At 49.8% G+C, this 21,473-nt stretch overlaps 2 protein-coding genes across 3 annotated transcripts in view; one reads left to right on the top strand and one right to left on the bottom strand.

The window, feature by feature from the left end:
* FAM234B (family with sequence similarity 234 member B) overlaps positions 1–3,963 on the top strand; it is a gene marked incomplete at its 3' end in the record, with an annotated part of 35,737 nt that extends 31,774 nt beyond the window's left edge. Inside the window, exons 12-13 of one of the 2 annotated variants that reach the window (XM_079936164.1) lie at positions 668–888; positions 1,470–3,963. In XM_079936164.1, the coding sequence (XP_079792290.1) occupies positions 668–888; positions 1,470–1,475 (227 nt within the window). Of the gene's footprint in view, positions 1–667; positions 904–1,469 lie in introns of those variants that run through there. The other variant, XM_079936163.1, reaches the window with a different exon arrangement.
* A 797-nt stretch (positions 3,964–4,760) lies between these two features.
* On the bottom strand, positions 4,761–20,758 carry GSG1 (germ cell associated 1; the record flags this gene model as incomplete). The annotated part of the gene is given in 9 exon segments (XM_079938174.1): positions 4,761–4,914; positions 4,917–4,983; positions 4,985–5,093; positions 7,015–7,094; positions 7,098–7,126; positions 8,978–9,025; positions 9,312–9,380; positions 10,531–10,849; positions 20,711–20,758. Coding segments are annotated over 9 exon segments (918 nt in total). The 3' UTR covers positions 4,761–4,765.
* Between the last annotated feature and the right edge of the window lie 715 nt (positions 20,759–21,473).

The raw sequence follows: 21,473 nt of genomic DNA, 5'->3' as shown, positions 1-21,473 counted from the left end.
CTCCTTACAAACTCGTTTGCCTTGAAGGTGAGGTTGCTGCTGTGACCCTGGGCCCACTGGGCTGCACTGGGAAGAACAGCTCATCTGGAACTTGCAAGTACCCCTGCCCACTGGCTTTGTGCGCAGCAGGGCGGCGGTGGGGAGGTGTGAGTTTGCAAAATCCTGTGACCGGATCTAAATGACCTCCTTTTCGATAGTAGCATAAATTGTTATTCAGCGACCGTTACGTAATGGTAGTTAAGAATCAAGACCATTTTTATTACAATACCTGGTTTATAGACGAGGCAGAATGAACACTGGCTACGTACGTAGCTTATGCCACCAGCTACTGACAGTCTAGGAATTCTCAGAATTTCTAGTCTGTTGTACTCACTTTTCTACCAAATTGTCGCCACAGTTGGCCATTCCTCTCCCTTCCTGATCTGGGGCTTTCTTAGAAGTGGCTTCGGAGAAGCACAGGTACAGAGGCTGAGAATTTGCTGCTTTGCACCCCTGGGCACCTATCGTCTAGTCAGTGCCTTGCGTTGATTAGGTGCTCAGTAAACTTCTTCTGTGAATTAGCGAAGGAGGAAATGAGTGAATGAATCCAGTTGCCGCACCAAACCACTCTCCTGTTAGCTGAAGTCTTCTGTCCTTGTTAACTGCTCTTGTTTTTGTCTTTCCTCAGTTGGGATCAACGACCTCTGGAAAGATGCCTTTTATGTTACCAGGACCACAGGGCCAAGCTCTGAAGGGCATCCCGCACCCCTGGTGGTCAGCAAGCTTAGTCTGCGGTGGGCACTGATGGAGGGCCAAGTGATCCAGCTGAAGGAGACGGCCCCCAAAATTGGCCGCGGGGAGCTGCGAAGATTCCTCTCGAGGATAAAGTTCGTTGACTCTCCCTACCAGGTGAAGAGCTTGTGAAAGAAATGTCTGGTTACTACTGAGGGTTGAAGACACATCATACCAACCCCGAGTCTGCTCTTTAGAATATTTGGGGAGTGGGAGCCTTCTCGAGTAGCCAGGTATCAGGAAACAGTTATTTTCAACCCGTGTTATTTTGTAAGGGTACTTCACGACCATGAACTACTGCTCAGCTGTTTTGAGCTGGAAACGGTACCGTCTCTCTTAGGAGACATCTGGAGGCGTGGGCTCCTGGCTTTTACTGTTACCCCTGGCCTTTTCCGGGTAAGGGCTCGTTGTGCCAGCATCGTGCAGGGCTTGTGACAGTTACACACCACGAAGAATTATCTTGCTGAAAATGCAGCACTCCCTCCCACCCCTCTGAAAATCCTACGGTCTAGTTCAGTGTTTAAGAATGTATCATGGAAAAAGGTAAAGTCTCTGGGCCTTTCTGGAGGGACGCTTACAAACCACTGGGGCTAGACAAAAGGACAGGAAAATAGAGGGATATTCTGACATCTAGGGTCCCTCCATGTCTCTCCCATGAAAAAAATTAAAGTCATTGATACTTGCACTCTTCTCCCTAGATCTAGGCTGCTGGACTCCTCAGTTTCAGAAGAAGTGAACTGAATGGTACTGTCTCTCTCCAGCTGGAGAGGACGACTTCTGTCACCCACTCCGCCACGTCTGCGTGAATGTTGCCAAACAGTCTGGAAGGCACTTGGAGGTCTTGGATAACAGCACGATCCGTTTGGCTGGGGTGCTGCCCTTCCAACCCCCTAATTAACCCCTTCTCGGTGTTCTGTGTGGATAGTTTGGAAATGTGAATCTTGTGTTATTTTTTGTGTGTCTAATTTATGAACCCTTGCTGGGAAATTCCAGTGAAGTCCTTCCCTGGAACATTTTGTTGTGCGTTACGCCCTGAGTGTGTATCTGTTGGTGTGGTGATGAAACCTTCTCTAGATAAGTATGTCCTAAGCTCCAGGGACCCAGGTTCTCATCCGTCCGAAACACATCTGGTTGGTTTGGGCCTCTTGAGACTCCCTAGATAGCCTACCTCTGACTTGGAGGGCCCCTCAGCATTTCTCCCCTTCGTCTCCCCCTACCTGTACCTCGGCTGCAGTAGCGAGAAAGACTGACCCGGGGATGTGGCGCGAGCCACCCAGAATCCTCATCTCTTCCTTGTTTTATGGCTCCTGTCTCCTCTCTCCTCACATGTTCCTTTGCTCTGTATTCAGTGACCATAACAATAACCCTGTTCCTGTCAGAAGGGGAACAGGAGAAGTTTAAACGCCCCACCTCTGACAAGGTCCATAGCTTATGGACGTGGTTCGGGTAGTTCCTCCAGTCACGAGCGTTTTACCGTGTCACTTCGGACGTGCTCAGGTGTGCACTGTCCACAGCTTAGAGGAAAACTCAAGTCAGGAATGCCTGAGGCTGGCAGCCTCATCCCCTTTATCTCCGCCCTGCTTTCTCAGCATCTTCTCCTAGCGGGCATCCTCCTTTCTGCCTCTCATTTTGCTTTTTATTCAGGGATATTTTTGCTTTGCTTGCATGAGAGCGAAGCTGTTTCTGGACTTTGGCTCCTTGAGTCCAGCATGCAACCATTCTGCCCTGTACCCTCCCTTCCTTGTAGAGCCTTTGAAGCAGAGTATTTTGAGAATATGTCTGTGTAAATACTATAACTTTTTATAAATGGAGAAGTTCTTTAGAATTATCTCCAGAGCTTATTTCTTCCTTCTTCTTCTGTATGAATATGTTACTTTATCAGGTTCTCCCCTAAACTTCTAGGCCATTGTTTATATAGCAGAGAATCCCACGTTAGCTGGGGGAGAACCGCTGTTCTTCTCGAACAGTTTTGATAGGTCATCCCTGAGTGCACTCGGGTTCTCTCTTTACTTGAGCCCTTGTCTTTTTAGCTTGTGGTACTAAAGAGATTCCAGAAAATCGGGATGCCAGACTTAAAGGGGTATGTCTGAATTGCCCACTGGTAGGCGTTGTGACGTAACCGAAGGTTGGTAGCCGGAGCTGTAAGCAGGCATGTTGCCTGGCCTGTGGACTGGCCTCGCCGGGTTTCTGCCCCCTTCCCGCCTGAAGTCCCTGAAAGCAAATTTGGTTTCAACACTTTGGAAGGCACGTGTGGGTCCAGCTTCTTGTGAACTTGGGAGAACAATTAGGACACACCCAAGAGTCTGGGATTGATTCCAGATTCACTTCTAGGGTTTGAATCTGCCTGGGTAGAAGGGCGTAGGATCTAGTTCAGTCTAATAGAGAATTCTAAGGACTGATTCACAGTCACCCGAATACCTGAAGCCTGAGTGGCGGCCTGGGCTGGGCCACCTCGTTCTCTGCCACGTGGAGGCTTTCAGGGCTGCCAGCCACTTCAGGCAGGAGTCAAACGCAAAGCTGTTTACGGAGCATCTGGTTTGGGGGGACTGTTTGGGGCAGGAGACTATATTTATGCTGGGAGAGTCCCAGAAACACCTAAGCAGCAGCTAGGGAAGACAGCGGCCCTAAATTCTTTGTGGTGTGTTTGCAGACTAACTTCGCATAGATTGTTTGGTCTCTGATCAGTTTGAATCTCCCTTGCTAAACACAGGACACAAGCTCTAGGTTTCTTCTTCCTCCTGCAGCCAGTACAGGGGGAGTAAATGGTGGCTGAAGATCGAGGAAGCTTCACCTGATCGGTGTGGGTGCTGTTCTCGTCCAATGTGTCCCTAAACTTCCTTCTCCTCACAGGCAACCCCCCAGCCGGACGTCAAAGATAGGAAGTGCTCTTGTCTTTCGGGGTTGCCAGCAGAGCCAATCAAGCGCTACTTAGAAAGAGTATTGACTTCCGTGAATGCCGGGGTGTTCCTTCTCCCAGTCTCTCTTCTTTCCTTCCCGTGCAAGCCCTCTACCCTAGACGACATCCTCCCACCCCCAGAGGGACTCTGCTCCCCCTTCTAGTGTGGTTCCCCCCACGTCGACTGTGAATGGCCGCCCTTACTGCCTGTGCTAGAAAAGAGCCAGCTGGTACGTTGTCAGGAGGCGCTGTTTAAAATGTGAATCGTTACAGAACAAATAAACACTGTGTATAGGAGCATACGTGTGTGCTGTTCTCCTTCTTCTCGGCCATCAAGGATGGCGGGTTTTCCCTGACGGAAAAGAGAAAGGGCGAGTGGATGGACGCAAGGTGGGGCTCAGAGGGGAGTGTAGGCTGCAGCCTGGTTGCTGGGGGGCTGCCATCCTGTCCACATGGCCTCAGTGGGCTGTTCTGGGGGTGGCCTGTCCCTGCAGGCTGCAGGAGCCTTCTCATGTGTCCTAGTCTCCTGATGGCTCTGAGGATAATGTGTAATTAACGTGATGTGATATGTTCCCTATCGCGGGGATGCAGGACACCGTGGTAGGCAGTGCAGAGGATGCCCGTTCTACAGGTCAGAGCTCCTAGGAGAGCCTTCCAGTGTGTGGCTTCCAGGAAAAGTCAAGTGCACCACGGAAGGCTGAGGCACCACCAACTACCCACCTCCATTCTTCCAAATCCAGGACAGATGGCCAAGTTGGTCGGCCTCTAAAGGGCAGGAACTATATTTTACTCCTCTTTTTATCTCCCAGAACCTGGCATAAAACCAACAATCAGAAAGGCGAGAAGGGACTTCTGAATGAGTGACACGGGGGGCGGGGGTGGGAGATTGGAGTGAGACCAAGCTGTGACAGAAAAGGGAGCGAGGGCACCGGGCACATGCCCCCCGGACTTGGACTTTAAATACCCTTGTTCTTAACCTCTGCAAATCACGCTCAAGAAACAGACTTTGGCTTAAGCACGTGTTGATGACAAAGCAACACGTTTAAGGCAGGGCTCAGCCTGCTCTGCAAATCCGTAACTCCCAACACTGTTCTTCCTCTACAGATGACCCGGCCGCCTCTTCCTGAGGCTCCCAGCTGGTCCCGTGTTGAAATTCCTCGTGTGTAGCTCTGAGGAGAAGTCCACTCCTCCGGAGACGGAGCGGACGGGCTGATGGTGGTACTGGGGGTGGCTGGTCAAAGGCCCCTCGGGGGGGCTGTGCACGCCAGCTCCTGGAGGAAACATAGGTGGTGATGCAGTAGGCAGCTCGGGGGCTCCTCTGAAGCTTTTACTGTGCTTGCACTTGAACTCCAGCACCAGCCGGGTGTATGTGTTGAAGGTGGTGACAGCTGACGCCATGCAGCAGGTGAAGGAAACCCAGGCCGTGCTAGGGACAAATATACAAAAAAAACTGGAATGTAAGACTCTGACTTCCTTACGGGTTTGAAAGAAAAATACCGGGATCCCTTCCTACTAGTCAGCTGGGCCGATGCCGCCTTAGGGATTTAAGGACCTCATGGTGTTGCCTTCCACCACGTTGCAGGTAAAGAGCTGTGGGCAGAGGACTGAATTTGGTCTGTCTTAGGGTAGGTTCTGAATGTTTCCTAGTAAAAGACAATGACTCGTATAGTGTTAAAGTCAGGCTAGGAGTTTAACGGATTCATTTTCACTGCACTGATTAGTGTAAGTGCTGTGTTCTTTTATACCTGGTGGCGTATTTTTCATGTTTGTGTATACACACACACACACACACACACACTCACTCACTCCCGCCCTGCCATACAATTTTTTGGACAGTTGTTTCCCAAGCTACAGTTAACCTTGTATAATCCCCAAGATTCCACAGAGCTGTAGCTCAGCTGGACACAGTGGACACAGCCCGAGACACTACATTCCTCCTTTCCCTGACACACATACTTCCTGCCAGATACCTCTTCCATCTTCCTTGGTTTCGCACCTAGCTGTCTTAGGGTCCACGACGTTGAGCCTCTGAGAGGCATTCAGGAAACACTGACTCCACATCTACAGGTATTATCCTAGGCAGCTCTAGTTGGAATTTGCCTACTGTGGAAACAATGTGGTTCTTGGCTTACGGGAGTTTGTAAAGGATGGAAGAGATGCTGGAGATGAAGAGAAGCTGGATGGATTCAACAAAGAGAAAAAGACACCAGGGAACTGTGTCAAACACATTCCTAAAAACTGCGGAAGTCCAACCCTTAAGTCTTCCATGATCACGGGAAGCCCAGGACACCAGGAGTGGTGTAGGTTGTGTGTGTGGGTATTTCACGAGGCCAAGTGATGCTCAGAGGCTACGCGCTGCTACTGTGTGTTCCTTTCTGCTGCCTCTGATGGACTAGACTCAGGTTGAGGATGCTTCTGATGGCAGTTTTGAAGTCTGAGATCTGCAGTTGAAATGCCCAGAATGGCTTGAAAATGGATAAAAGGTGAGAAACGATGAGTCTGGAAAATGAGCTAAACTGATCGGGTGGCTAATGGAGAGATCAAAGGCCCCTGAATCCAATAGCACATATTATACCATGAGGAAAGGGGAGGAGCTCCTGTGACGGACATGTACAGGCTTCCATATGCCTCTTCAGCACGGACTGTCTTTCCAGCACCGTGAAGTGCTTAGCACTCAGCCCAGACGGTCCACGTAGGTCCAAGTCGGCACCTGTGCAGTGAATGGAGAGCGTTCCTCAAGGGAGACGGTGAGGAACCCAAACAAAGGGGGTGTTTCCCTTGAATGTGTGTGTTTCATCATGGTCGCTGCTTCCCTCTTTTAAAGAGAAATCTAGACTAACTGAGCCCTTAGTTCTTTAAGGGTTAGAGAGAGACTGGTAGGGGAAGTTTCATTTCTAACACAGTTCGATGGAATAAGAATGGAAGCAGGATGAAGCCACTCTTCATCACAGGAGAAGAGTGAGCCATTCGCAGGAATGGACTCCGATCCAGACTGCAAGGCTAATTCTTCATTTCTCTGTCTCCCAATACCTTGGATCATAAAATATATAAAACAGAGAGCATCATTTCCGTAAGCCATGCAAAATTAGTCTCATTTACCAAGGGTGTCCTACATAACAGGTGAAGAAGCACTTGTTACAGCTTTATCAGCAGAAAAAATAAGCCCGAGGAATCCACTCTGTACCTCCTCAGAAGGTGGGGGGGAGAATGGGCGTGGCCTACTGGTCCAGCCCTCTGGGTGACTAATGGACATCTGGGATGAGGGATGAAGAGAAGGCAGAAGGACACAGAGCAAGCATCTAGTTGAGGTGGACCAGGGAAGAGGAGAAAGGTGGAGGAGCGCCTACTAAAAGGCCCGGCCGTAATTCCAAGCATGGGGCCTCCAGTGTTCTGGACCCAAGTCGGCCGTTGCTTGGAAGACTTGTGATTACATCATATGGCCCACCATCCCCAGAAGGCCTACAGAGGAAACAGGAAGGCAGTTCCCTTAGAGACAGGCTGGCATTGCCGTGTACGGGGAATGCGATTTGGGAGCAACCTCTTCATCCGGCATCAGGTACAACCTGTGTCAAGGCGTTCCATTACCCCGATGCCACCACACTCCGGGGGGACTACTCTGCAGTGGGGGCTTCTCCTTGAAGGTGTATCTGCAATCGCTTCCCCAGATGTTTGGTTTCAAGCTGTGGGAACATTTCTGAGTCGAGGCTGCACACAGGCTGCTGCTCCCTTTACTTCTTTCCCACCTGTACCCCCAGTATGGGCCCTATCCTTCGTCTACACGCATCTCTCACTTTATGCAACAGAGTGTGGAAAAGCTGTGTGGATGTCACGACTCAAAAGTAAACCAGGGGCTTCCCTGGTGGCGCAGTGGTTGGGAGTCCGCCTGCCGATGCAGGGGACACGGGTTCGTGCCCTGGTCTGGGAAGATCCCACATGCCCCGGAGCGGCTGGGCCCGTGGGCCATGGCCGCTGAGCCTGCGCATCCGGAGCCTGTGCTCCGCAAAGGGAGAGGCCACAACAGTGAGAGGCCTGCGTACCGCAAACAAACAAACAAACAAACCAAAAAAAAAAAAAACCAAACTGTATTGTACATAATGAGAAAACTTGCAAATAAAAAGAACCTAGAGAGAAATCATTTAGCAAAGGACATAATGATCTAAGATAACATTTCGCATGTTATTTCCATTTAAAATTAAAGACGCCTGCGCTGTTATCTCCTGGCTCCATTCTTTAGAGCGCCTTGGGGCTCCTTCTTCCCTTGGGACAGAGACTGCAGCCTTCCGGCTAGTGCTTCAAAGGCAGCAGAGAACACCCCCCCTCCTCTCCAGCTCTGGAGATGCTCACCTGACAAGACGGAGAAGATGGCGGTGAAGGTGCTCAGCCTGAGGCCACAGCCGGGGTGCCCCGTGAATAGCAAGTCCATCAGTAGGAGGAGGAAGCTGATGAGTCCCAGTCCGATGGAGGCGAATCGGACTCCCAGTGATAGCCGTAGGATCTCTGTCAGAAACCAGAGGAAGAAGAACTCTTACCTGACAGTTAACTAACTGAACCGGCGGTGAACAAATGCTGCCCGTGAGAAGTGCAGAGCCTCGTAGCACCAGAGGAGGAGACAGAGGTGAAAGCAGCTGGGACAGCCCTTAGCCTGGGGCTCTTTGTTCTCCCTCTGCTCAGTACCCAACACATAGCCAAGTACACTTGACTGCATGTAAAGGCTCTTAGGGAGGTTTGAGAAGAAATCATCCAAGTTTCACCAAATCTTGCAGGGATATGACTTTGCTAGTTATCATTTTTGTTTCTCCTTTGTTTTAAAGTTTAATCTTGGAGCAATCCATTTTGTTTCTCTTCTTCCTCCCCCCATTCCTACCCCCCCCTTGCCCTCTTTGACTCCCTTCTTTCTATGTTACGATAAAATTATCGGGGTGGGGGGGGGAGGAAAGACCCAAGCTTTCTACATGGTTACTTGGCAACTGGAGTAGGTTAGAGCTGTTGGTGGATTTCTATTTGTGGACTTTATTTGTCCCTGCTGTTCCTTTTTTGCATTCCTGCATAGGAATGAGGGTCAGCCTAGCAGGAGTTTGTGTCACCCTGTGGGGCTCAGAAGAAGAGAAAAGCAAGAGATCACAGTACAGTTTAGATACTCAGAGGCCCAACTCAATGGCAACTAAATTTGTCATCAAAGCCACATACTTGCCCCAAGCCCCAAGGGAAGGTGGGGGACAAAAGCCTTCTCCATCAACCGCTTCCCTCCAAATCGGAGAGAGGGGCGACATGGGTCTTGCAACGTGGCAGATTCCAGTAATCCTTTCTCACCTCTCTCGGTTGGTGGTGTGAGTTCAAGGAAACTTCGGCACCTCTCCCCTGAAACAGACAAGGTACAGGGTGATGAGGTGCTGCCTTGGACGAGGGATGCAGACTTTCCCCCAGTCCCATCCCAGGTACTGCTCCATTTGGTCCTACACAGGCCTGCCCCGCACGTGGTAGGCAGGCAATAAATGTCTCTTTGGAAGCAGGGAAGGATGCATGGATGGATGAACAAAATAGGCCAGAGTCATCCAAGATTAATTTCTCTCTCAAGTCCTGATAATGAAGAGTACACTTCCCTGAGTCACCCCAGGGAATGTCCCCAGCATCGGTTCACCAGCACCTTTTGCTCCTGCCGTACCACTGGGCTGCAGGGCTCTAAACTGTTTCCGGGACTGGAGTTGGAGCAGTGCTAAGTGACACAATAATAACTCAAGTATAAATGTAAATACACACGAATTATAATCCTGTCCCATCTGCTCTTCCCCTTAGCCTAAATCGGGAGAAGGAGCAGATTGCAAATTGTACACAGTTCTGGGCCTTAGAAAAGCTTCACGACCGGGGGAACCTTTGCATGCTTTGAGCTGGGAGGAGGGGATGTCCTCAACCCCACTGCTCCCCACCCGAGGACGACCCTTACCTAACGGGCTGGCACAGCGCCTGCTTTGCGAGTGTGAGGCCCAGCGGCGTGAGACATGGGAGGGTCTGTCTGGGTCCAACTTCCACAATCTAGTTACTTTCTCTGGGCTTCAGTTCCCCTACCTTTTCTTTTTTTTTTGCGGTACACGGGCCTCTCACCGTTGTGGCCTCTCCTGCTGCGGAGCACAGGCTCCAGACGTGGAGGCTCGGCGGCCATGGCTCACGGGCCCAGCCGCTCCGCGGCATGTAGGATCCTCCCGGACCGGGGCACGAACCCGTGTCCCCTGCATCGGCAGGCGGACTCTCAACCACTGCGCCACCAGGGAAGCCCTCCCCTACCTTTTCAATTGTAGCAGTAACACTTAGAATGAGAACACCCTTTTGGGGTCTTATTTAAAGGCGATCTACTCTGATCCCTGCATCTCACAAATGAGAAAATCCAGACCTGTAGGAATGAAGTTCTTCCTATAAGGTCACAGCTGGGCAGAGTCCCCGCTCTTTCTATGATATTCTCCTCGTTTTGTCTAGGCAACTCTAGCTCGCTGGGATGGAAATTCTCATAATGTTAAAAGTCTGCACGAGCACAGGGAACTCTACTTCACTTTGCTGTACGGTAGAAACTAACACAACATTGTAAAACCGCTCTACCCCAGTTGAAAAAAAAAAGTCTGCATGAAACCCTTTAAGGGTAATGCTATTTGAAACCAGCGAGACTGGAGGTGAAACGTCAGATGGTTGGACTTTGGGCCTTATTACGAGGGAGTCTGATGGGGAAGGGACCCAATGCAGAGTGGGGAGACCCCGAGGCGGAGGTGGGGCCCTGCAGGGGTGAGTGAGGGCTGTACAAAGAATTCCACTGATTCTTTGCCTGCATGAGATCCCTGGTGGGGAAAAGATATCAGGTGGGTGGGGTGAGGGGCCACCTGGGTCTTGCACGATTTCCTCATAGGAGAGCCACATGCCACTCCCGAAGGCATGGGAGGTGGAGCGGTCATCCCCAGTCTCCCAGCTGTACTGCACCACCTCCAGAGATGATACATTTGTGCTGCTCCCATCCAAGCGCACTGGCACATCAAAGCACTTGGCTGGCAGACCTTTCCCGCACAGGGGCTTGGGCACCTTCTGTATGCCCACAAACCAGTAGTTGCTGAGCAGGGATGCTGTGGAAAGGCTGCGTGATAGCATGTTGAGGAAGGCAGATAGGCATGTCCATAGGTCAGAAAAGGCCTTCGGGAGCTCCATCTGTAACAGACAAACACAAGAGCAGAGCCTGATTTCAGAGCCTCCTCGGAGATCAGTGCCCTCCCCCGCAGCTCCCTAAGCTCGAGCCACTTTCCTCCAACAAGACGGGCCCGACGAGCCACTGGGAGTTTTCTCCAAGTAGCCGTGAGGAAGCTTGGGCTCCAGGAGTGGCCCAGAGTAGGCACCGTAGTGATGATGTTTATTTAAGCCGGACCTTATTATATTAAAACGCTTATTGGGGATCGTCTGAATAAGCATCGGATAATATGAGACTAAGCCACTGAGCTAGTATATATCTGGTTGAGAAAAAGAATTGGGAGCTCTCCAAATGCTCCTGCCGGTAATTTTTGGCTTTGTCTTCCTTGAAAGGTAGCGGCACTGACTTGTGGAGGTATTTGTTATTGTGACAACGTAAGTTTTGGATGCCTTCCTCCCTGCGTTAGATTTCTCCGAGAGGAGTAAAGGGGCATATATCCTATCAACGAAGGTTAAAGTGGATCCTCCCTGGGGGAGCAGATAGAGGCACTGGGCCCTTGAGGATAAGAGGGCAGTGGACCAACCGGGATGTGGGGATGCTGCAACCTTTGGAGAGGAGATGAAGCTATGGGTTCTCAGAGAGGCGGCGATGTGGGTCCAGCTTCCATCCACTGCCCCCGAGATGACAGAATCTCAAATGCCAGGTGGCTGCATGGTACCCGTGGAGGCTGGACGCCGAGTGCTGTGACCTTGGAGACACGGGAGGGTGCCCTTGGTGGGTGGGGACAAGGAACGTGCAGGGGCGGCCCCACAGCCTGATGCAGCTGCAGTGCCTGACTCCCAGGGGTAACCCAGTGCGTGGCTGCAGAATGAGTGTGGCCCGGGTAGCTCTGGCTGGAGCCCCTGACCTCATCATTTTTAGCCTAAGAGAAGGGTGAGCTGAAAAAGTCCACTACTAGTTATTTCAAAGTTGGGGAGAGGTGGCTTGCAGCCAGATATAAGCTGATTTAGAAACAGAAAGAAATCTGACAGGTCTCAGATTTTGAGACGTTTGCATTACGAAGCAGTTTGTACTGTTACAGTAATACGTACTGAATGGAGAAGAAGCCCGTACTTAGTTGCTGACAGACACTTCTTAAAGTAAGCCATCTTGAGCTTTCTAGGCGATCGCTCATATCAGGATTAATCAGACCCAAATCTGCTTAGCTTGAGAGATGTAAATAAAACCATAGCTAAATGAGACAGGCCCATCTCCTCTCATCGTCTCCAGCTTAACGTTTTCTACATTAAACAGGGAACTGTCTCTTAGAAACATAACAGTTTGTTCTTCAGAATTTCCAGGCACTAAAACCATGCATACCACAAAGTGCAGGTTTTCTTTTTTTTTTAATGGCAATAAGAAATATACCAGATTCTCATGTGTATAAAAAGCCAGTAAGCAAAACGTATGATGAAACAGCTTCTGAAAAGCAATTTGCTAATATGATTTTTTTTAAGCACTCAACAAATTAACTCCATCAAGAATTTTCTGGGGGACCCTGCTGAGGACTCAAAAGCCATGGCATCTGGAAGGGGGGTGATCTTATACTGCCAGATATGGGAGTCATTATGAGGCCCCCTTCTTCCTGCAAAAGAACGCTTTATTCTTGTTTTTAGTGATGAAAATCCTATTGGTTTTTGTCATTGTTCTGTTACTATGAGTTAGTTATTCTTTCTTTTTTTGTATCCATTGCTTGACTAGGAAATAGACTTCAAGGTGAAACATCTTCATCAGTCATCCTGCATAAAGGCAGAACTAAGGGTTTACGCAAGTCTCCATTTTTTTTTTTTTTTTGCGGTGCACGGGCCTCTCACCGCTGCGGCCTCTCCCGCTGCGGAGCACAGGCCCCGGACGCGCAGGCCCAGCGGCCATGGCCCACGGGCCCAGCCGCCCCGCGGCACGTGGGATCCTCCCGGACCGGGGCACGAACCCGCGCCCCCCGCATCGTCAGGCGGGCTCCCAACCACTGCGCCACCAGGGAAGCCCCAAGTCTCCATTTTTGACAACTTTATTTTCAATCACCTACGGCTTGGAGATTTATCTACTACCACATCACATCAGATGTTGATTCTACCCTCAATCCATTTCAGATCATATATATTTGTAAGTTACTCTTCAGGTTGTTCTGAAATAAGAATAATGAACCCCTCGCCACAGTACAACCACTCTGCAGCAGCACTAAGCTGACAACCAAATGAAGGAATTGAGAAACAGAGGATGAAGAAGAGCTTAGAATGAAGCCCAAAGAGGTTGTTTCCAGGAGTGTCCACCAAGGAGCCTCATTTAAGAATTATCTTGATCATCGAATGAGAATCCATTCAAAAGGCTTTTCAAGAATTATCTTCAACACCCACAGTGCCATGCCCTTCATCACATATTTTATTCCTCCCCCCAAAATATGCCTTTTCTCACTAGGATCCAGACACTTTTTGAATTGGAAGAACAATCTAATTTGGTGACGGTTTCCTTAAGGGGATCATGGAGAAGTAGCAGCTAGAAGACAAGTTCTGTCTTTGCAGGTACTGATGAGCCCCAAGCCAAGGGGACTCTTTAGTCTCTAGAAAAGGGACAGAGTGTGGCTTCCCTGCTCAGATCTACTAGGAAGTACATAGATGTGAAAATGTCAGTAATTCTTCCACTGACATAGGTTAACAGAAAGCCCTCAGATTTAACTTAGGCTAGTGCGGAGAGCAAATTGATGAGACTGGTACATCTCTTAAAAGAATCAGGTGCAAAAGAAAGCGAAGCTGGTTACCTTGGCCGTGGTCAGCATCTTGTGGTCTGTCCAGAAGGACCACAGGTGCCATCTGTGCTCCAAATCCCTTTGGTTTAGTGTTGAAAGAAGGAAAACTCCCTTTCCACCCTCCTCCCTCCCCCTCCCACACCCCTCCCCTCTAGCTCATAGTTTTTGGAGTACCTCATGATTAAATGCTGCCTTGCAGGGGACTTGGGCATTTAATAATTGCCAGTGCAATCATGACCCAGCTGTTCTGGGAGATTACACAGGAGAGCTTGCCAGTGGGGATCTGGGATTCAGCATAAGAAGCAAGGACCTGGACCTCTGCATGTGCAGAGGGAAATTTCTTTAAAGAGTACCTGATCACTGAGTTTCCATCTCACTGCCATTCCCTAGGTAACCAGTGTGAATGGACTGGTCTTGATTTTATGGCAGACAAAATATTCCAGAGTCACCGTTACTACAAAAGCTCCCATTCCCTTGTGTTGGGTTTTCCATCCCTTTAATAAGCTCTGTGACCTGCAGTGTCAGGGCCTCATGGAGCCATGGGCATGAAAAGGCTTTCTGGTGTCGTGGGTGGTCTCCAGTTAGCGATATTAGTAAGGATTATTACAACATCCTGAGACCGTCAGTGTTAGGTAGGGTTGGGGGTGAGGATGCAGTTGGAGGAGGGTTGGAGAGAAATAAATCCCAGGGTCAGCAATGCTACAGCTATCTATCATTTCTCTCCCAATCTTTGGGCAAAGGGATGAAATTTTTTATCTTTTAAAAAATGATTTCTAAAACTTAAAAAAATAAAAACGAAGATACTCTTTCTTCTTGGAATGTCTTCTCTTTTACCTGGTGATCTGCGTCTCACCAAGATTAATAAAAGTCACTCATTCTTTGAAAATGTTGCTTCCTAAGAACAGTTCCCTTTTCTTTGTCCTTGTCACACTCTACCCCTCCCATGACATTTTCTAGATTCCATTCTGATTGTTTGCCTTGATTGTAAAGTCTTCAAAGGCTGCTGCTTGTTCAAGAGCAGTAGGTCTCAATTCTGACTGAGCATCAGAACATCTTTGCAACTTTGGAAGATATGCAGATTCCTGGGCTCCATCCTGAGCGGCTGTCGTGGTTCTGCGGTGAGGCCCAGGAAGCTGTAATTTTAGAAGGATTTTGGTACCCAACCAGGGATGGACTTCTGGTTTCCGTTTCTGCATGTGAGGACCTTGGGAGCCGCCCCTCTGACCAAAAAACAAGTAAAAATCTGAACAGACTGAAAACTATATAGACAGGGGATTAATGTACCATAAAATCACACCTCTTTGGTTCACTTTGGGTTGACATTTAATGAAAGCCTCTCTACCCTGCCCTGCCCTTCTGCCACCTCATCCAGATTTGCCACCGACCAAGTCATGGTCTTCCCATCCTATGTTTGTGCAGCTGGTTTAGGGAATCAAAGGCAGGCTTCCCTCGGGGCATTTGAATTGGTCCACACTCCAGCCAAATGAGTCTGTCACCGGGTATGTTCTCTACTCTTAACAGCACGTTTTACACATGTACTTCTGTCCAGGCGTGATGTCTGTATCACCCAAATGGCCCTTTCTGCACGGTGACAGAACTCCCTCTCTGGCAGAAGGGAGCAGGGATGCCTGTGGTCACTTTTTGCCCCTGAATTGGCTGTTGGTCTCTAGGCTGCAGTTTTCATCTCAACGCTGGGTGGCGCTGTCTCCCCATATTTTCCTTCTTCGGGACACAAGCTCCCCGCCCCCCCCCCCCCCCCCCCCCAGTTGGCAAAGCTGGGTGGAGGTGGCTGCCCGCTGGGCAGGCTGGGGCTCTTGCTCTTTGTTCTTCCCTTGGCCTCCTCCCCACACACGAATCTATAGAAGCCGTACGTCAGCCTTCTGGAATTCAGGGCTCAGAACGAACTCTGGGGCCATCCAGCTGCTCCCTTGAGGACATCTTGTAAGACTGTGCTGTGGCACATTTTTTTGGTGGCCAGTTTTAGTTTTCAGTAACTCAATAGGTCCTCATATACTTCCCATGGGAAATACAGCTCCGCAGTAACAGAAAACACAGTTAGCCAATGTTTCCTGATGAGTTTTGCACACATTTTTCTCTACTTAATCGTATCCTCATTCCCTTTCCACCCCAGAACAGTGAGCAATTCTTTTCCCTTCGCTCTGCTTCCACCCTTCAAATACTTGGAGACACTTCTCATATCCCGCTTGAGTCACCGTTTGGCACAGTGCTCTGTCTTTGGGTTTTTATTGCCTCTGCTCATAAACCGTGCCCTCTGTGTCTTAATAGCCCGAAGTGTGCCTTCTCTAGGGAAAAGGGGATGGGAGTGGCAGAGTCTCAGGTGGGTCACACGAGGAGGTCTAGAGGTGGATTTCGAGAGTGTAGTGATGAAACTTCAGCTTCGTGGTCCCCCACTTACTCAGGCCCCTTCCAAGATGCTGTTACCTAATTTGTACTTGTCATCTGGTGTTCTTTTTCTTAAAGAGGGCCTCTCGAATTTTATTATTTTCGCCCTTCCCAAAGCCTGGATCTACCCCTCAGGAGGCTGTGCGTTTAGTGTGTGTGCTTGGCTGGCTGCCTCCTAGCTGTGCTCAGTGCTGAGAGCACCCCCCTTCCCTCCCCAAGGACCCTGGGCCACGAGGTCTAGTTTCCTCTTTTTGACAAAACATGAGTTTCTCTGCCTGGCCACAAAAATCAGAGCCCAGCATCCTACTCACTTCCTTTCATTGTAATTTGGGCATGTTAATATATTTTTTTTCTTCTCTTTCTTCTCTTAGGACAGAAAAAGTAATCACTAGTCAATGCCACATAAATATAATTTGGTTAGGCTCAGAATTCAAGACAGACGAGAAGATTCCACATCTCAAAACAATATTGAAGGGCTTCCCTGGTGGCGCAGTGGTTGGGAGTCCGCCTGCCGATGCAGGGGACACGGGTTCGTGCCCCGGTCCGGGAAGATCCCACATGCCGTGGAGCGGCTGGGCCCGTGAGCCATGGCCGCTGAGCCTGTGTGTCCGGAGCCTGCGTGTCCAGAGCCTGTGCTCCGCAATGGGAGAGGCCACAGCAGTGAGAGGCCCACGTACCACAAAAAAAAACAAAACAAAAAACAAAAAAACACAACAATATTGAAATTTTGTGTGCTGGACTTTTACCATCTCAGGATTGACCTCACAGGGATGTATGTGCAACTGAACATTTATGACATCGCAAAGCCAAGGGCTGGGACTAACCTAGTCTTGCTAAGGTCTTAAGTTACCACGCCCGGCACTGTGGAAAACCACATTTACTAGGTATGAATGAAGAGAAACTGGTCTTGGGACACCCACATTTACTTTATAAACAGGAATTCAGTTTGCTTTGTGACACTGCTGAAGATTAGAAGTGACTAAAACAATGCGTAAGAATGCTGAGCTGCTGAGCAGTGGAAGATTGTATAGCATACCGCTTCCCTCAGGTCCAAGCCTGGGGCTACAGGATCCCCATTTTTTTTTTTTTTTTTAATATATCCATTCTGGCATTTTGTCCCAAGAGAGGTTTGTTTGGGACAGATAGTAGTATCTCTGTCCTTCTCCCAGGTGTCAGATTTCTGACCCAGTTTCTGTTAACTAACTCCTTTCTGTTACTCAGTAGACAAAAGGCTGGAATGGAGAGTAAGTAAATGTTTCTCGGTTGTCACTGGCTCTGACCTACACCACCCTATTCTCTGCTCCTGCGCGTGTTCTACCATGTGCCTCCCTCATGTAACTCATCATATGGTTTTCTTGGCTGTTCTGCCCACTTGGCTAAGTTTCTAGCTACAGTAGCAACTATGCTTTACTCATTGTTGATCCTCAGAGCCTAGCCCTAACAGCCACAAATAAATGGAATGAATGAATGAAGTGTGAAATGGAAACCAGGCTCATGAATACAATTAGAATACAATTAGGAAGACTATGGGTGAAGATAAGATAATGAAGAAAAGTGTCCAAACAGCCTTCTATTGTAGAGGAAACACGAATCCTCCTGCTTCACATACAGAAGAGCAGTGTCCACAGGTCCACAGAAACACCCTATGCCTTTCTATACAGACGCACCCAGCGTTTCATCACACAGACCCTCTGCCAATACATTTCCTCCCACCTGTGGAAACACTCCTGCTGTTTGACCAGCCAAGCCCAGAAAACAGCAATGATCTCATGAACCAGCATTATCTTCAGTTCACAGACACCAGGGTACAATCAGATTGCTCACAAGCCAGCGACAGATTGGAAATGTTATGTCCTTTCCCAAGCTCAGTGATTCCCCACTGAGTGGAGCCCCTTTGGCTGACATATCTTGAACCGTCCGAGCTTTCGAAGCTCTAAATTCCAATTTTTACTTCAATGCCTGACATGTGACTCACTTATTAACGAAGATAAAGACGGTTCACACAGGACATTTTTGATATCTGCCTCCCAGCCCTAAAGGGAAGACTGATGCCACTAAAATGCCCATGCCGAGTATCCAAAATACTAACAGCACTCTAGGACACCGAGCTCTGGGGTTTCCTAGCGTCAGGTTAATTCTCATGTAACCATGCTTTATGTCCACATGACCCTAGGGGCTCCCAGAATAAAAAACGACTCCTAACATGGGTCCAGGAGTTTTGGGAACACCTACTTATGTGCAGTGGGAAGGCCCAAAGAAAAGCATCTGGGGGCCTCTCCTCTCTGTGCCTTTTCCCTTTCCGCTTTTTAATGGAATTGTTTGAGGGCTTTTGCTAATGCAGTCATTTCCAGGAGAGGAAGCCGCCGTTCTTCCATGCCGCAAGCAGCTGGAGTGAATCAGGGGGGCAGCCCATCTGCACATCCTGTGGGGCAATCGCTCACGCTGGGGTGACAGAGCCCTCGTGGCCTGCTTGGGGCGGGGGTGAGAGGGTGGTGGTGGTGGGGTGGGTCTCGGGGACCGACGGGTGGGGCGGGGGTCTAACGCGAGAGGCCTCTCGAGGGGTGCTTAGGGCGCGGCCCCGGGCTGGCAGCACTGCGCTGCCCCGTTTCCATCCCGCGTGCGCCTCCCTCGTCCCTTTCTCTCCTGCCCTCTCTTTCTCCCCCTGGCAGCCGCGAGGCCCGAGCGTTGGCTAGTCCCGGCCGCCACCCCGCAGCCCCCTCCCTCCCGGAGTAACACCCCGGCCCAAGGTTTACTACGCCTCCCGGTCGCCTAGCGGCGGGAGCGCGTTGCCATGGCGACGCGCGGGAGCGTGCTTTGAATTGTTTGGCTAGGCTCCGCCCAGCGGCCGAGCCCCGGAAGGTCCCGAGAGGGTGGGGCGCCCCGCCAGGGCCCTTCGGGCTCTCCATCTTCCTGCGGGGAAGGGAGCGGCGAACCGGGGACCCTCCCAGGCGGGGCGGGCGGAGGGAGTGCGGAGACCCTGCCCATCCCCTGAATTCCGAGCACAGGCTGGTGGGCCGAGGGTCGGGAGGAGCCGGGTGCCGTGCAATCCAGAGTCAAGGCTTTCCCCGCCCCCTGCCCTCCCCCTGAACTTACTCTCCCGGCTCCAGTTCTGCAGGAAGGCCGTGCCTTTGCCTCATTTCGTGGGTCCAAGAGGCTGAACTTCGGGGCCACGTACCCTCAGCAGATCAGAGTTCTAGTCACTGCTCCACCCACGACCCCAGGACGGGGCTAAAGATTTTGGCCAAGTTCTCTAATCTGCCCGAGCGACTGTTTTCTCAGAGGCGAATTAGAAAGAGTTTGACCTTCACGGTTCTGCTGTGAAGATCAAAAGCGGTGGAGTGAACGTGGAAAGGAAGAGGAAGGACCCCGTCCGTGTCGTGGACGGCTTACCAGTCCCTCCACGGACGTTTAATCCTCACAACCAGCCCTAAGGAGAGGCGGCCGCTCCGTTCTAGACGCGAGTCAGATTCTCAGAGTCTGACTCGCTCAAGGCCACACGGCTCGTAAATATTGGAAACGTCCTGAGCCATGGCCTGGCCGCCCCGCAGCAAAGGGGAGGCCCAGTCACCTTAACCATCGCCCAGATTGAGGCCCAGTTATGAGAACGCACACAGAATGAGGCGGTGGGTTGCGTAAACTTCGCGGACTTATACCGATAAACAGACTCTCCCATATTTCCTCTGTATGTCTCCTCATAAAACAACAAAATGTTTTTTCCCTGTGGCTGGCTTTCCTGTCCTATGCCTATCCACTTCTGAGGGTTCTCTTATTTGTGATCTGTTCACTTAGGGAGCTTCTGAACCAGGCAAGCGGGCTGAGCCCACCATGAGCTATTCTCCGCGGCCCCAGAAGGGTCTTTTTCCTAGAACCAGTCCTATCCTTTCTTCTGAGATCCCTAAATTCCAGACCATGAACAGCACACCCCATTGCTCTGTGTGTTTTATTTCTCTGGCTAATTGTAAGCTTCATTTTTCTTTCCTGAGAAAGGCAGGATATAGGAGAATGAACGTTGCCTTTTTTTTTTTAGTAACCCTGAGAGCTGCAATTTGGTAGTTCCCAACTTTCTCAAAATGGGAGGCAAGTCCCTTCCAGATGTGGATTCTACCCTAAACAAGCCAAGACATCTTCGCTGGCTGTGAGTGTCTTTCTGGGTCTGGAAGCATCTCTGCAGATTCTTTGAGACCAGAAAGAACCTGAGGTCATGCTGTCCTCCTTAGTTCCAGCAGATTTCCAATCAGAGCTGGCTTTCAGTGGGACCATGGGTGCCTCATCCTCTCTTCCTGTTCACTAGGTGATACACATCTTTATCGCTGCCATGGTCGTTGGGCCTTCTACTGGGGACCAGATTTTGTAACAGGAATCATACAGATGGAGAGGAAAGAAGAGCTAGAAGACACAAGCTGCCCTGGGAGCAGAGAGGGAAAGTATGATAAGAGTCAAAGGAGGAAGAATTGGAAGTTTTCATGGAAGATGATGAGAAAACAAGAGGCCAAGGTAATCACCAGGTTTATCGATAAAAACTGGGCTTGAGTAACATATTTTTACTGCATTTCGGATAATCCTACCATGTGTTCTCAAGCTCCTTACCCGAGCGTGTGAAATAAATTGATGAATTTGTATAATTACCAATATTACCAATCCAACATTAAGAGTACTATACATGAGATAGTCCTGAGATTTCAGAATTCGAGGTACCTACCTTCCGGGTGAGACAAACATTTTGAGTCAGCTGAGAGGAATTGCTCATTCACTTTTGAAGTTCTGAGGCAAAGGGGTTTCAGTGTTTCTTCTGCTCTGTTTTAATCGGTTGCATGGGATGAGTATGGAGTTGAAGATGAATCAAGGCCCCTCTTGCCAGCAGAGGGGTCAGGTGGTGTGAGGTGGCCTGGAGATGATGAAGAGGATATCCTGCGGCCAGGACACCCATGTAGGTGGGGCTGGCTGACACAGGAGGCTGCCTCTGTGACATCACAGCGGCAGCAGGGGTCTCCCTGCTGCTCCCTCTGCCTCATCCCCCCACTCTCAGAAGGACTGGGGCCACTCTGGGGTTACCTATCAGAGGCCTGGGTGTCTTCTCTGTCATCTGGATCAGTGCTTTGATTCCTATGCATAAGAATCACCTGGGCATCTTAGTAAACGATCAGATTCTGAAGGTGGGGGATGGTTCCCACGTGAAAGTGACCAGACCACATGGGGCTGTAAGACCCTAGACCAGTGCTGACAAAGAGAAATGAGATATGACATAACTAAAAATTTTCTAGTAGCCACATTAAAAAAAGTAAAATGGACACACACCCTGCAATACAACAGTGATATCTTATGCAGTGCTGTCGTCAAAGTCAAATGCAGTCCTCCCCCAAACGATAAAGTTGGGTTCAATGGAAAAATAATTTACACTGTTTCCATTTATATTTATTTATTCACTATTTTTGGCCGCACCTTGCGGCATGCAAGATTTAGTT

Source organism: Stenella coeruleoalba, assembly GCF_951394435.1.
Source record: "Stenella coeruleoalba genome assembly, chromosome: 11".
Lineage (NCBI taxonomy): Eukaryota > Metazoa > Chordata > Mammalia > Artiodactyla > Delphinidae > Stenella > Stenella coeruleoalba.
The sequence above is the reverse complement of the archived record's forward strand: the minus strand, read 5'-3'. Positions and strand labels throughout refer to the sequence as shown.